The following is a 15325-nucleotide window of genomic DNA, read 5'->3' on the forward strand; positions in this document are numbered from 1 at the left end:
TCTTCTCTAGGGCGTGCGTTGATTAAAAGGAACGCTTCATTCGAGCCGCAAGTAGGGCAATGAACTTTCGCTGATAAATGGCGCCACAGTGTTCTGTATTATTTGCTTGAACCGGCAACCGCAGTCGGCTGCAAATGCCGTCGGCGAAGCGAACTCATTACAGCTTTGAGTAGAGATGCTGAAGCAGCCGCTACGCTAAACTAAGCTTAATTACTGCCTGGAGGCAGGGACTACATTAGTTCTCGTTGTTCGCTTTGCTATGACCAATCGGTGACTCGCTCCCTGACCATGTTTTCCAGCATCAAGATCCATAAAAAGGGGTGTACGCAGTGATGAAAGTTTTGGGGTAGAAATCTTCCACTGCATTTATAACAAACTCGTTGTGGAATTGAGAATCTTGTACACGATGTTTTCTGTTGCACTGGAAAAAAATGGGGGCTTAAATCTCAGTTACCTCTCCAGCCGACACCTGAAGTTTAACTTCCAGCCTTATTTCTTTGTATTCTTGCATTTATTGGTGGTGGGCACTCTAACAAGTGTCATCGCAGCAGGAAAGGTGTGCTCATTAAAGTAGGCAGGAGCAGCTGTCTTCAAATCTATACAATAGTTGTGCAGCTCTAGTCCTTTCACTTCTGAGTGTGACCTCTCCGCTTCCCTCTGGATTTGAATTTTACAATTTTTTTTTCACATTGCCCATGCCCGCCGGCACTCGATGTTTCGCCTCAGTGTCGTGTTCTCAGACCGGTGCTTTCACGCCGCAGAAAATCAGCCTAAAATCAGCCTCTGGAGATCAGCCTAACGAAGCCCCGGACTTGTCGGCAGCGAAAAGCTCTTTTAGGGAGCTCAGTCACGCCGGAAGATAGTTCCGTACAGGCGTAGCTGTCCCTGCCATTCCGCGCGTCCTGCGCGCCGAACAGCCAAGTGTAAACAAGAGAGGACAGATGTCGAAGTAACTGGCAAAGACCCTGGTCACAATTTAACAGCAATCGTGGCATCGGCGAAGTCGACGTGTCTTCGTATCTGCGTTTCGAGTGTACCCCTTTGTTTCTGTCCGCCACTCTTCCCTCAGGGGCATTTCTCTTTGTTACCTTGCCCAGAAGCCGGTGGGCGGGAGCGCATTTAGATAGAAAAGGCAGCTTAGGCAAGCAGGAGAAAGCAGGAGAGCACTTTACTCTACGGATGCTATTCGCTCATTTACCGGCGACTAGAAGATGCCGCCGCTGTCAGGCTTCGAAGACGTCCCTACAGCCTTCTACCTAGGAAGATGCGGCGGTGTGGGAAGAGACACAAGAACGGCTGACTGTGCTGTCCCTTCTGCCCTGCCCAGAAAGTCCATGATCGCCTCTTGCTAAAGGTATGCTAAGTGAAGAACACCACGCTCGCAGAGTCGAACAGCTGTGGGAACGCCGCCAGGGCGACAGCTTTTCGTTGAATTGTTCTTGTTTAGCAACAGCTTAGCCGATGCAATTTTTTTAGTGCCAGATGGTGTTCCGCGTGCGCATCGCGTTCTTCAAAGACCCTGCTTTCACTTGTCCAGCTTTGACACTTCTTCTAGCGCCCTTTCCTTCCATTGTCATGTGTTAGAGCGTTTATTATTTCAGCTATTAACTGCTGTCTGAGTTCTTCGGTATCATCACGAGAGCAGTTTAGAAGGAGTTCTGTTTCTTTCTTCGATCTTCAGCTCACCAATCCCATTGAACGGGCCTCGCAACACGGCTTCTTTGGAAGTGCATAGCTCCACCTTTAGCTTTTCTATTAGTTCCTTCTTCACTTCGCGCTCCTATGTAAGGCAAGCAGTTACTATACATCGGACCACGGCAGGGAAACCGAGACGATAGTAAGAACTAAGAGCGCATTTATGATGGACCGGCAGGTGGATATCAACTTATCATTATCTCTGAAGAAAAAGGTGCACTGGAGTTGCGTCTTTGAAGCGCTCACCGGTGGTGCAGTAACGTAAAGAGAACCTGAAAGGCTAGTAACGTAGATTGCGTGCGTGTTTTCTTCTTCGTAGTGATGCGTAAAAAATTATTATACATGGATTACCACGTGGCATACTTCTATGAGCTCTAAATAAATTATAACGAAAATTATGTCTTGTGCTGTTTCGGTTTCGGTTTCAACAGGCAAACGGAGACTGAGAAGTCAGAGCGGTTATAGGTCACGTGAGGCATGAAAAAACAACAATATAATCGCGGTTTCCACATTCGTTGTCAGTCCGGCTGCGGCACAGTGGTTAATAAAAACAGTGAAGTAACGATTATATCGACGCGTTTCTATGCCTCACGTGACATATAAGCACACTGTGATGTCACAGCTATCATTCGGTTGTTGAAAGCGAACCTGAAACAGCGTGACAGAAAAATTCGATTACAAAGTATTTAGGAGTGGTAGGCGAATACCACACGGTGATTCATTCATAGTAGTGTCTTCCGCACCATTGTAGGGAAAAAACAGGCTACCAAAATTAGGTGTCTATCCTCATATATGAGATCGCCCTCGTGTATGTTTGCCATGTGCTAGTTATTTTTGTTTGCAGATATAGTGAGCTTCATGTTCCACTCATTTTTCTGTTGCCGCTCTAGCTGCTGCTAGAGCGGAGGTTCACTGGTGCAGCGCATACGTGTGCGTGCACATTTCGAACCCAGGATCAAGTGAGCACCAGTTGCAGATAGCCATTGCCTCACACCAACTTAGCCGTCAGCAGGTTTGTTCGAGATAGAAAGATATCTTCATATGAGTGCATATGAAGATATCATATCTTCATATATATATATATATATATATATATATCTATATATATATATATATATATTCTTCATATATATATATATATATATATATGAAGATATATATCTTCATATGAGTGTAGCAGCAGCCGCAGTCGTAATACAGCCGCGAGAGACATGTATGCAGCAGAGGTGAAGCGTCGTGCTTCGATATAAAGTTTATGGGCGGTTTAACGTCCCAAAGTGACTCAAGCTATGAGGGACGCCCCGTAGTGAAGGGCTCCGGAAATTTCGACCACCGGGGATTCTTTAACGTGCACTGACATCGCACAGTACGCGGGCCTCTAGAATTTGGTCCCGTTGTCATTAGAATGCACCACGTTTGTGGGGGGGGGGGGGGGGGGGGGGGGGGGAGAAGGGGGGGTATCAGAGCCATGAACATGCGGCTGGTCGAACAGAGGATGAACGCTGTCGAGACAGTGCATGACATGATGCACAACTTCGTAAGAACACCTTCCTCGCGGCCCTAGCCAATTCTTCTAATCATGACTAAAGCACAATCAGCACCACTCATGCGTGGTAGCAGCACCAAAGAAAATGCAAGATTTACTAGAACATAGCGTAAACATGATAGCGTCCGTCGACCGCATTAGAACAATTGCAATTGCCTTTTTATTTTTGACTATAGTTGTGTTTTTCTGCTTTGTATCATAACAGCCCGGTGAACAGCTATACATAACGAGGTTTGTCGAGCCACCTTAACCTGATTTTTGAGCATTGGATGTGTACCATTTCAATAAATGGTTTGGTTTATGGGGTTTAACGTCCCAAAGCGACTGAGGCTATGAGAGACGCCGTAGTGAAGGGCTCCGGAAATTTCGACCACCTGGGGTTCTTTAACGTGCACTGACATCGCACAGTACACGGGCCTCTAGGATTTCTCCTCCAAAGAAATTCCAGCCGCCGCGGCCGGGATCGAACCCGCGTCTTTCGGGTCAGCAGCCGAGCACCATAACCGCTGAGTCACTATAACAATAAATAACAATAAATAACATACAAAGTAAGAATATGGCCTCCAACCAGAGGAACCCCAACAGAATTCTATTCTGTGATTGCAACGTTGTTTGAGGTTGAAATCTGATTGAATTACGAATTTTTACGCATTAAATTACGTACATTTACAGAACGCGTCTGTTTGACGTAAAAAATATTATGTGAAGTTAGTCTTACTGCTGAGCTACAGAAACCGCCTGTTTGACGTAGGCAAATAGAAAATTCAGGGGTGCACTTTATTGGCCTAAAGTTCCGTGAAGCAAAAGTCTTAAGCCTAGTTACTTAAGGGAAAAAAATAGCGCACACGAGAAGACGGGACAAGCGAGGAGACACAGACTAGCGCTAACTTTCAACAGACGGTTTATTGCAAAATCGGGAGCATATGTACACATGTCCGAAAGGCAACAAAGAACAGGAACGAAGATAACATCAACAAGACACGCACCCCCACGGCAGCCATCTGCTTATCGTGCCAGATATGCAAGCTCTTTTTTTGACAAATTAACGGAAGGTTCACTCACACAAACCGGTCCAGAATGCACGATGTTCGACGCTTCAACAATCTCCCTGGTAAGTTGGTCGCGGTGATGGTACAATATTACAGTATCTTCAGATTACAGTATATTTTTTCCCTTAAGTATTCCTTACCAACATGCCCAAGCCTCATCTCTTCTTAAGCCTAGTGTTGCTGCTTGTGTCACCAATGTGTGGTTAAGATGTTAATTAAGTACAAAATTGTTTCGGAACCTAAATGCTGGAGACCCTGGAGGGCGTTTGGGAGACAACCATCTGATTCGACGCCTTTCTGCAAACACTCTCCAGAGACCTAGAGAAGAACTACATATGCGTTGGCAGGATGCAGTGCAAACATTAGCACGCTCGGCAGCGGAACAGATGGATGGTGGTTCGAATCCCGTCGTGCACAAAGATTCTTTTCTTGGTCTGACTAGAAAAGCGTGACACCTCTGCTGACAACCTTCTGTCGACAACCTTCTGTCGACAACCTTCTGTCGACAACCTTCTGTCGACAACCTTCTGTCGACAACCTTCTGCTTACAACCTTCTTGTCGACAACGATGAGGCAATAAAGGCTTCCGCCTTAATATGTGCTCTCCAGCCTGATGACGTTAGCAGGCTCGTGTCTGGGCAGCTCACCTGGAAGACTGAGACCAGGTACTTCTCCCCGTAGGTGAATATGAACGGGTTGAGCATGCCGGCCGTGAAGAGCCCCTGCTCGTGCAGCAGTGCAGACAGCGGGGCCACCTCTTCCTCCTCATCGGTGCGCTCGCGCTGCACGGCCAGCGACAGCTCCAGCCCTGTGGAAGGGAAACAATGTTCGACCCCTTCATGGGACCTGAATACTGCGCAGTACCCAGGGAAGAACCCTGGCACATTCCCAGGTAGGGCTCCGAAAACAGAAGCGTATGGTTATGAATGTACCTGAGCGATCTGCCCGCGTGTCCAGCACCAAAAAACTTAGTGAGAAATTATACATATTTGTAGCGTACCCAGGGCAGAAACAAACAGAAAGAAAGTCGAACACGAGCGCTCATGTTTGTCTTTCTTTTTGTGTGTTTCTGTCCTGGTTGCGCTACGAATATGTATAATTTGTCACAAATCCAACTAGCTTTTTAATGAAAGCTGGAGTTCTACTTGCTCTCCACAGTTGTATCCTGCGGTGATCACTTCCTGTTACAGAATACAGGAATCTGCATTTAATGGTCCACTGCCCCAGTGCTTTCAGATATTTTTGAACGCCATGGATAAGAATGTTCAAAAACACCTGCACAAGAAGCACACAAACAATCAAGATCTGGTTTGGTTTATGAAAGTTTAACGTCCCAAAGAGACTCAGGCTATGAGGGACACCGTAGTGAAGGGCTCCGGAAATTTCGACCACCTGGGGTTCCTTAACGTGCACTGACATCGCACAGTACACGGGTAAATCGTCAAGATCTATCTTTACGTGGATGATTACCTTATTCTGGTAGGCAGTTCCGCGGCTAATGACATCTTTGAAGCCGTCAATGACATTGTCAATGTTTTTATGTCCTCATCGGGTGGAAATGCCAAAAACGACAACATGATCCAGCTTCTACTCCTGAGGCTTGTGTTTAATGGCGTCTTCATGCGTTGGTCATACACCATTAGGTCAAAGAACGGTTTGCTACCATATGACAGCGCGTATTCGAAACTGGTTAAGCAGGCAGTGACAACTGGTGCACTTAAGGCTGACAAACGCTTGTGAACACTTGGCTAAGCAGAGCTTTCATCATCAACCTGAACGCCTTCATTCCGCTGGCTTCTCACATTCCCTCATATCAGGGCCGGGCGAAGTGTTGCTACAAAGAGTAAAGCAAGGTGAAAGAGTACTTGAGCCCATGGAGAAGAAACATGTGGCAGCTATTCCATGCATGCATAAACTGTCACATCGTGGGAGGGAACAGCGCGAAACAAAACGACGGACAAAGGAAGAGGACACAAAGACGAGCGCTTACTCGAAACTGAATTTTTTATTGAAAAAACGAAAACATATTGTCACGACCAGAGGAGCCGTGAAGGTAGACGTCGGGAAGATTGATTGTAAAACATTTTATTCGCCGGGAAGAGCTTGGCAAGAGGTCGCGTTAAGTGGTCGAGAGTACATAGCCCTCGACGACTTTGTCAGCCCACTCCACCGCCAAAACTTGCGTTCTGGGGTCAGAGCTAGCCAGCACGGTCTCCCACCTCTCGAGAGAAGGAGCTGGAACCCAAGACCGGGAGCCTTCTTTTAATTATCGAGCCAGCTTCCACGACACAGAACAGAACAGCGCGCCACGAGAGCCCACCGCCGCTTCGTCGTCGTCTTCGACTCAGCGCGGAGGCCGCGCGGCGCGTTAGGCGCGTGGCAATATATACATCACACTCACGTGAACAAACAGAGCAACTACCATTGGTCTAGTGGAATCAAGACCATCAAACGCACAAAATGCCACATGGTGAACTCTGAACAAAAGCACCCCTGAATCCCGAAATGAAGCAAGTCACGAATTATCTAAAAATGATACTTCTTTGTTAACTAATGCCAAAGAAGGCTGGCTGATACACTGTGATTCCTTCTTTCCTATGAAATAAGCTTCCATAATCTCCCTTGTCAATTTATCCCGGTGTCTAAACAAAATTTTAGTTTTTGTGACCAAAGGGCGGCACTTTTTCTGTTTTTTATCATTTTCCTTCCCACACTCGCGGCAATGATCTTTCAGATGAGAGTATCTGGTGTCTGATAGTGAATTAAGATGTTCCCTCAGGCGAACATTAATACATCGGCCTGTCTGACCAATGTATACTTTTTTGCACGATAGTGGAAGCTCGTAGACTACAGAGCATGCGCATTCCACCAACGGTGACCTGTCAGTAACACGGCATTCAAATGGACTAACTCCTAATACACTTTCACTACGGTTTCTGATGGCCCGGCAAAGCCCGCTCAACTTGCAAGGTGCCGAATAAACAACTTCGACTTCAAACCTACCAGCTACATTTTTTAGTTATGGGCTACTTTGTGAATGTAGGGGATGACTGCCCTTTTCATACATGCTTTGTCCCTCTTTGACTTGACGAAATCCGTCCTCACCAGCCGCACCAACTTTTCGCACGTTGCCGAAATAACCAAATCATGGTACCCTGCGGTTTTCAGCCTGCTGACCTGTAACAATACACTCTCTTCGATCCGGTGAAAACAAGAATTCTGTAAGCTCGAGCGGAGGGCAGACACAGCTATTCCATTTTTTACATTTTTTGAATATCCGGAAGAATAGTGCAAAACCTGTTTCTGTGATATTGGGGAGTAAAGCCAACAAACATGGTCGTTCTTGAAAAACAACTTAATACTAAGAAACTGGAGAGAATCCTTCAAGGGCACTTCAGAGGTAAACAACAGGCCATCTGCGCACTCTCGAAACAACTTCAAAATGTCTATCATCGTCCTATTGAAGTTGTCTCTTTTTGTCAGTACCAAAAAATCATCCACATATCTGAAAATCTTCACCACCATTCCCTCACTGTGTCTACTAATTTGTTTATCAATCTCACCTAAGAAAATATTGTTCAAAACTGGTGCTACCCTAGACCCGATACAGATCCCCTTTTTTTGCACATAGACGCCGCCTTGCCAGCCTACATGAGTTGAGCTTAAATAAAACGATAACAGTTCAAGAAAGGTGTCAAGAGGAACCCCGCACTGACCAATAAAGCCTACTTCATCATTGTCATCTATGATGCACTTCTTTACTGCTTTCATAATCCCATTGTGAGGAAGTGAATAGTAAAGATCTTCAATGTCAATACTGAAGCCTGTACAGTAGTACTGACAGTAGTATTAACATTGAAGATCTTTACCATTCACTTCCTCACAATGGGATTATGAAAGCAGTAAAAAAGTGCATCATTGATGACAATGATGAAGTAGGCTTTATTGGTCAGTGCGGGGTTCCTCTTGACACCTTTCTTGAACTGTTATCGTTTTATTTAAGGTCAACTCATGTAGGCTGGCAAGGCGGCGTCTATGTGCAAAAAAAGGGAATCTGTATCGGGTCTAGGGTAGCACCTGTTTTGAGCAATATTGTCTTAGGTGAGATTGATAAACAAATAGTAGACACAGTGAGGGAATGGTGGTGAAGATTTTCAGATATGTGGATGATTTTTCGGTACTGACAAAGAGACAACTTCAATAGGACGATGATAGACATTTTGAAGTTGTTTCGAGAGTGCGCAGATGGCCTGTCGTTTACCTCTGAAGTGCCCTTGAAGGATTCTCACGAGTTTCTTAGTATTAAGTTGTTTTTCAAGAACGACCATGTTTGTTGGCTTTACTCCCCAAGATCACAAAAACAGGTTTTGCACTATTCTTCCGGACATTCAAAAAATGTAAAAAATGGAATAGCTGTGTCTGCCCTCCGCTCGAGCTTACAGAATTCTTGTTTTCACCGGATCGAAGAGAGTGTATTGTTACAGGTCAGCAGGCTGAAAACCGCAGGGTACCCTGATTTGGTTATTTCGGCAACGTGCGAAAAGTTGGTGCGGCTGGTGAGGACGGATTTCGTCAAGTCAAAGAGGGACAAGGCATGTATGAAAAGGGCAGTCATCCCCTACATTCACAAAGTAGCCCATAATCTAAAAAATGTAGGTGGTAGGTTTTTAGTCGAAGTTGTTTTTTCGGCCCCTTGCAAGTTGAGCGGGCTTTGTCGGGCCATCTGAAACCGTAGTGAAAGTGTATTAGGAGTTAGTCCATTTGAATGCCGTGTTACTCACAGGTCACCGTTGGTGGAATGCGCATGCTCTGTAGTCTACGAGCTTCCACTATCGTGCAAAAAAGTATACATTGGTCAGACAGGCCGATGCATTAATGTTCGCCTGAGGGAACATCTTAATTCACTATCAGACACCAGATACTCTCATCTGAAAGATCATTGCCGCGAGTGTGGGAAGGAAAATGATAAAAAACAGAAAAAGTGCCGCCCTTTGGTCACAGAAACTAAAATTTTGTTTAGACACCGGGATAAATTGACAAGGGAGATTATGGAAGCTTATTTCATACGAAAGAAGGAATCACAGTGTATCAGCCAGCCTTCTTTGGCATTAGTTAACAAAGAAGTATCAATTTTAGATAATTCGTGATTTGATTCATTTCGGGATTCAGGGGTGCTTTTGTTCAGAGTTCACCATGTGGCATTTTGTGCGTTTGATGGTTTTGATTCCACTAGACCAATGTAGTTGCTCTGTTTGTTCACGTGAGTGTGATGTATATATGTTTTCGTTTTTTCAATAAAAAATTCAGTTTCGAGTCAGCGCTCGTCTTTGTGTCCTCTTCCTTTGTCCGTCGTTTTGTTTCGCGCTGTTCCCTCCCACGATGTATCAGTACAAACTCGCCCAGTTATCCATCCTTCATAAACTGTCACCTAATATGAAAAGCTAGCAAGACGGTGCGAGGTGATTGTCATGTTTTCTGCCCCATGCAAATTCGGCAAAAACAGTCCCGATGGTAAACCGCAAGAAGCAGGTGTCATGCTCAATCAAGCATTTGAGGCAGTACACAGAACGACGTTCGGAATTGGCGTACTAGTTACCCCTCGCGTGCGGTAAGGTGTACATTGGCCAGACGGGGCGATGTTTTAATGAAAGACGAAGTGAGCCCCCCCTAAACGTAAAACGTGCCGCGCATGGCAGTCCATTGCAATTAGTCTGGCCAGCAAATTGGGCCTCTGTTATCTGACATGAAGTTTCTGGCAACAGGAAAAAAGAAAATAGAAAGGGTGGCGGTTGCAGGATTTTGTCATTGAAAAGGATGGGGACGCATGCCTCATCACGCCTTCAATCGCTCTACAGGAGAAAGAAACGTGTTTCTTGGAAAGAGCTCGGTTCCTGCATTTTAACCACAACTAGACATGTGTTTTTTTTTTTCGTATTGTCTGCTGCAGTGTCATTCTGTTGTGTTGTTTGTTTGGACCTCTTCGACATTTTGGCTTTTTGTTGTTTTGTAGTGTTCTTTGTTGGCTATCGATAGATTGATTGCCTTTTTTATTTACAGGTTTTAAAGTTGGTTTTAAAGTTGTAACTGTTGTCCTTCTGCGCAGCCATTTTTATTTTTCTTTAAACGGCTTTCAACTGTTTTACCGTGTTATATGCTGGCGACGATGTTTTCGTTATTAACCACCGATTGTGCCTTGGCAAGAAAATATTGCTTCACGCTTTTCAGGCATTCTCCTTTTTACCTTCGTCCACCACTTTTCCACGATTATTATGTTATAGTATCATCTTTTAGGCTTCCGTTCGTTACCGCCGTCGTTAACACTAGGAGCACAAACAAGTTTCCTTCGCTTCGTGCTTTCTCCTCCTCCTAAATAGTATTATGCTCCAGAAGTATTACATTCAGCTGCTGCAGTGTTTTCAAGCTTTTAAAGCTGTCATGCGCGGCTGACGTTCTGCCACTTGCTGTTTTATGCACATGTGCTTCTTTGTGGTCCCAGATAGATTGCTCACGCATGTGTTTTTCCCCGAACGAAGAATGGCTGCTGCTTCAAAAATTTCTCTTTCAAGCTGGTATTTTCTGCGGCCTAAAATAAATGTACCGCTGAAGAGAGGGAAACAGCCGCATTCTTTGGAGTGCGCTGGCAGGTGCTCCCCAGTGCTGTTCTTGGGAGAGTCTGACTGTTATCTTAGTCTGTCATTTATGCACCCGCCGGTTTGTCCAACATAAAACTGGCCACAGGTGAACTTGATTTTGTAGATCACGCCTACTGCACATGGAGTCAAAGGATTTTTGTGTTTTTTGCCGCAGACTATTCTTTCTGATTGCACCCTGCCAACCATCGGGCAGAGTGTTGACAGTTTAGAAGGTGCCGTAAAAAAGATGCTGACACCATGCTTCGTAGACACCTTTTTAAGGCTGTGGAAACGTTGTGGATGTATGGTACAATGTCAAATTTCTTTTCTCTTGAAGGTTCCTGGAATGTGGCCGCTCTGCCTGGGTGTTTTAACTTGTTGAATAATGATTCAGCGGCTCTCGCCATCAGGGATGACTTGTAGCCGGCCATGTAAAACTGTCGGTAACCTTGTGTTCGCAAGAATTTAGAAGGGCGGACTTAAATAGGGAATCCACAAGGCCGCGTTTTACAAGTTTTGAATGGCAGGAATTGAAGGGCACTGGAGCCTTCTTACAGTGCGGGATATACTGCCAACAAATGTGCTCTTTGTTATCACAAGAAAACCTTAAATTCAAAAATTGAATGCGAAGTTGGCAACTCAAAAGTGAAACGGAGGGAATTCGGCACGCTAGAAAAAACAGAATTTCTCCGGCTATATTTTCAAGAATGTCTGCTTGGGATATCTCCAAAAAAACCAAAAAGTCATCTACATATCTCAAAACTCTCACCACGCAACCGTGCGTCAAAATGAGCGCAATCTGGCGGTCAAACTTAGCAAGAAATATCTCAGAATTCAAGAAGCGCAGCTTGTTGGGCCAGTTGGTGCATGGTGAGTAGAAAACCAGCAGAAAGGACGCGTTCACAAGGTGGAGAAGTACACAGGACAACGCTGGAAACACAACTGAAAATTCTTTACTTGGTGGATCGCCAACATCAGAATAGGGCGCACATGCGCGAGAGCACCACAAACGCTACCAAAACAGCAAGCACAAAATTGATTAAGTGACCGAAGATTGCATGTGGCAACCTATGTCCCACTCATGAAACTGTACTCTTTTGCCGTGAATTTAACAGAGCTGTCGCTGACGCATTCAGTTCCTAACTGCTTGATTTTGAGGGCTTCTAAGATTTCTCGTTCTATCAGTGTTCTATCTGCCTACATAGGTCAAACAGGTCAATGCGTCAACGACCGTATGAGGCAGCACCGCATTTCGCTGCAGCCAGGCAACACAGCAAATCTGCCAAGACATTGCAACCACTGCAAAGACTGCACCCCTCTGTTCCATAATGTCAAAATCATCGGCCACGGCAAAACACACAACGAGAAATCTTAGAAGCCTTTCTTTCGTGCTTGGTTCCAAGATAAGTGCCAGTGGGTACGGGCGGCAGTTGAAAGAAAGCGGGGCTCCCGGTTCTGCGGCGGCAATTGCGCTCTCGCATTAGCAGAATGCATGAGGAGGAATGATGGCAATCTCATGTCTTCGAATTTGTGAGCAAGATCGCAACAAGCAAACACGCATACAACAAGCCTGATAACATTGTCTGAATTACGCTGAAAAACATGAGCCGCGCTTTCTTTCCATTTCCACCTGAACCCATTGGCACTTTTCTTGGAACCAAGCACAACGCGAAGCCCTGTCTTGGGCAGCACGAAAAGCGCGAAGCGAGGGATTTTTTTTTTTTACGAAGCACGGATGAGAGCGCTGTAATCGCGCCGCATCCGGGCGCACGGAGCGCCCTGTAAAGTGGTATTTTTTAATCTCCGTGGGCTTTCCTTTTTTTCCGAATAAAAACTGCCGCGCTAAGTCGATGTCGTTGGAAGTTCTTGGTTCGGACAATGTTTGTGGAGCTCCACAACATTTCTATTGACGCCTGAACGTTTCAAGCTATATTTAAAAAAGTTAATTTATCCCGACTAATTACTCAAATAGGACGAGCGAAAAAAATGGCACTGTCACTTAGATAAGCCCTATAAACATCCACGCGATTTCAGTTCTGAAGAAGACTTAGTTTTTTTATAAATCTTAGTCCAAGTTAGCGGGAGCACACTGTATGTTCTAACGAGCACCTCTTTGCCCTTCACTTTTAAGGTTAGTAGTCGGTTGTAGTGGGCGTAACAGGTGGGTGCGTCACCATGGGAACCACTCAGAGGGTGGCTGACGAATAAATGTTGTTGAGTGATCATTGCTTGCGTTGAAATTCGTTATCGGTGTGGACACAGGCCGTCTGCGTATCCGGGAGAGCAAGCGACGGCGACAGAGAGGAGCGATGTGAGACGAAGAATGAGGCTGTCTCCTGTCCTGCTCTGCGCTCTGCTTCCTGTTTCATTTCGTTCCGTTCTTTGGGAATAATGAGTAGTGCACACGGTACAATTGGTTCGTCAGCCGCGGATGCTAAACGGGCCGCTCAAGCAGAGGCGTAGGCTGAGCTTTGTGTCTGTCTTTTTTTTTCTCGTCCTCGTCCCTTGCACTGCGCATAAACATGATACACCAGCTAGCCAGCACATCAACTCCTGAGAGGTCCAACGCCAGCGGCGCCTAGGCGCCGAGGTGCGGCCCACCTAGGCCGAAGCTAAACGCCGTCGGCGGGAGAAAGCACGAGTGCGCCACCGAAGCAGACTATCAGCGACGCTGCCGAGAGGACTCAGATGTTCGGGCTGTTGAAGCAGAAGCCCGGCGATCTCGCTGAGAAGATCCGGCTGACCGCACGGCCGCGGCCAAGGCCACTCGAAAACCAGAGCTTAGAAAGTATGTGGGCGCAACGAACACTTTCCTGCCGCAGTTTATAGACAATCTTTTTGGGAGCTGGTGTGATCGCCTCTTGCTTAGAAAGGGCCTCAGACAGGAAAAATTCCAAGGAGGTACCAATGAGAAAGTCGTGTACCCCTATGCGAAGACTCACGGCCAAAAGTTGGTATACGTGGTGTTGCGAGTCTACCCCCCACCCCCCTTTGTGTGTTCCTACCACAGTCGTCTTCACTTAAGCAGAGACAGTGCGGGGTTGTGCTCCAGCAGTGCGTTCTCCGAGTACGCGCTCCCATGCGACATCTCCAAAGAACAGTGCGCCCGACACGACGGACGGAGGCTTCGAGCCTAGACGACTCCTTTCTTCCACTGCGGTGTCACTGCCAACCCATTTTCCCGACTTAAGAGGTTTCACTTAGGGAGTACCCAACGCAGCGGCAAGGACCCTGCGACCGTGTGCCTACTACCGCCAGGGACGCTCAACGCCTGCCGCCACGCACCAAGACGAGGGGCTGTCAATCTTCTGCTCTTCTCCTTTTGTCGACGGCGCGGGTGGCGCCGCCGCAAGTATTCGACTTCGGTCGTCTCCTTGAACAAAAGCATAGGACCCCTGGACGGCTGCCTGAAGGGTCATCAGCTGACAGCTGCGTTTGGTTAACTGCGCGTCCGATTGCGAGTGAGGTGGTGACCTGAGGAAAGGACACCTTCGGGAGTGACTCAGCCGAGGATGACTCTGGAGAGGGAAGCGCCGTTAATGAGTGCGCGGTTTCGACGAAATGGCTAAGCCCCCCAATGAGCGTCGTTGGCTTCATCCAAAGGTAGTGCCTAAGACGGAGTCCCAGTGATTGGACGAAAAAGGCGGGAAAACAACGGGAGGGGCTATTTAAAGCGCCCGACATGTTCATCGAGCAGCGATTTCCTCAGACTCTTCTCAGCTTTTACTCTGCTTGTCTCTATTTGTAAATAGTCTTGTAAATATGTTCTTCCTGCGTTTCTCCTACTCCCCGACTCCGGCCCACGTTCCTTCCTCCATCGGCACAGCGGTGGTGTTCCTGGACAAGATGCCTGGTGAAACATGCTACTAGCCCTGCAAAACATAACAGTGACCCTGAATCGAAATACAGCTATCACGGGGCTCTGCGTCACAACTGAAGATAACGACACCACGTTTTCCCACAGCAAAACCCACCCGGAAAGGATAGTTGTTCATGCAATCGGTCGGTTGCGCCGACACCAGCTCCAAACCATCATCGCCTTATGGTACGTCGTGATCAAACCACCGCATGTCGGTATGACTGACGCCAGACGTGGACGACGAACCAAGGCCGTTTACTGAAACGCACAGGCATATATACAGCGCGTTTCACCTAACAATTTAAATACTTTTTTAATAATAGGCTTTTCGAGTTCGGAGAACGCATTTTCGGCAAAGCATTGTGTCACAAAATTCATTGCATTTTTGAAAAAAAAGAAACAAAAACAGCGCTGCGCGGACGCCTCTTGCTGGTGCGCGTCGTAAAACAAGGGAGAAAGAGAGAGACTCTTTAACGAAGAGCAGAGAATTTAGCCGGCGTTTAAAAATCGCTGGCATGCTACTCTGCGTAGGGAAGGGAATTTG

The 15325-nt window shown here is 46.5% G+C and overlaps 1 protein-coding gene across 1 annotated transcript in view; it reads right to left on the reverse strand.

The window, feature by feature from the left end:
- LOC149325863 (uncharacterized) overlaps positions 1-15325 on the reverse strand; it is a 267673-nt gene that overhangs the window by 61464 nt on the left and 190884 nt on the right. Inside the window, exon 17 of the mRNA XM_089562465.1 lies at positions 4938-5098. Within this exon, the coding sequence (XP_089418591.1) occupies positions 4938-5098 (161 nt within the window). The remainder of the gene's footprint in view (positions 1-4937; positions 5099-15325) is intronic.

Source organism: Amblyomma mixtum, chromosome 10 (genome assembly GCF_055824585.1).
Source record: "Amblyomma mixtum isolate Tamu chromosome 10, ASM5582458v1, whole genome shotgun sequence".
In the NCBI taxonomy this organism is placed as follows: domain Eukaryota; kingdom Metazoa; phylum Arthropoda; class Arachnida; order Ixodida; family Ixodidae; genus Amblyomma; species Amblyomma mixtum.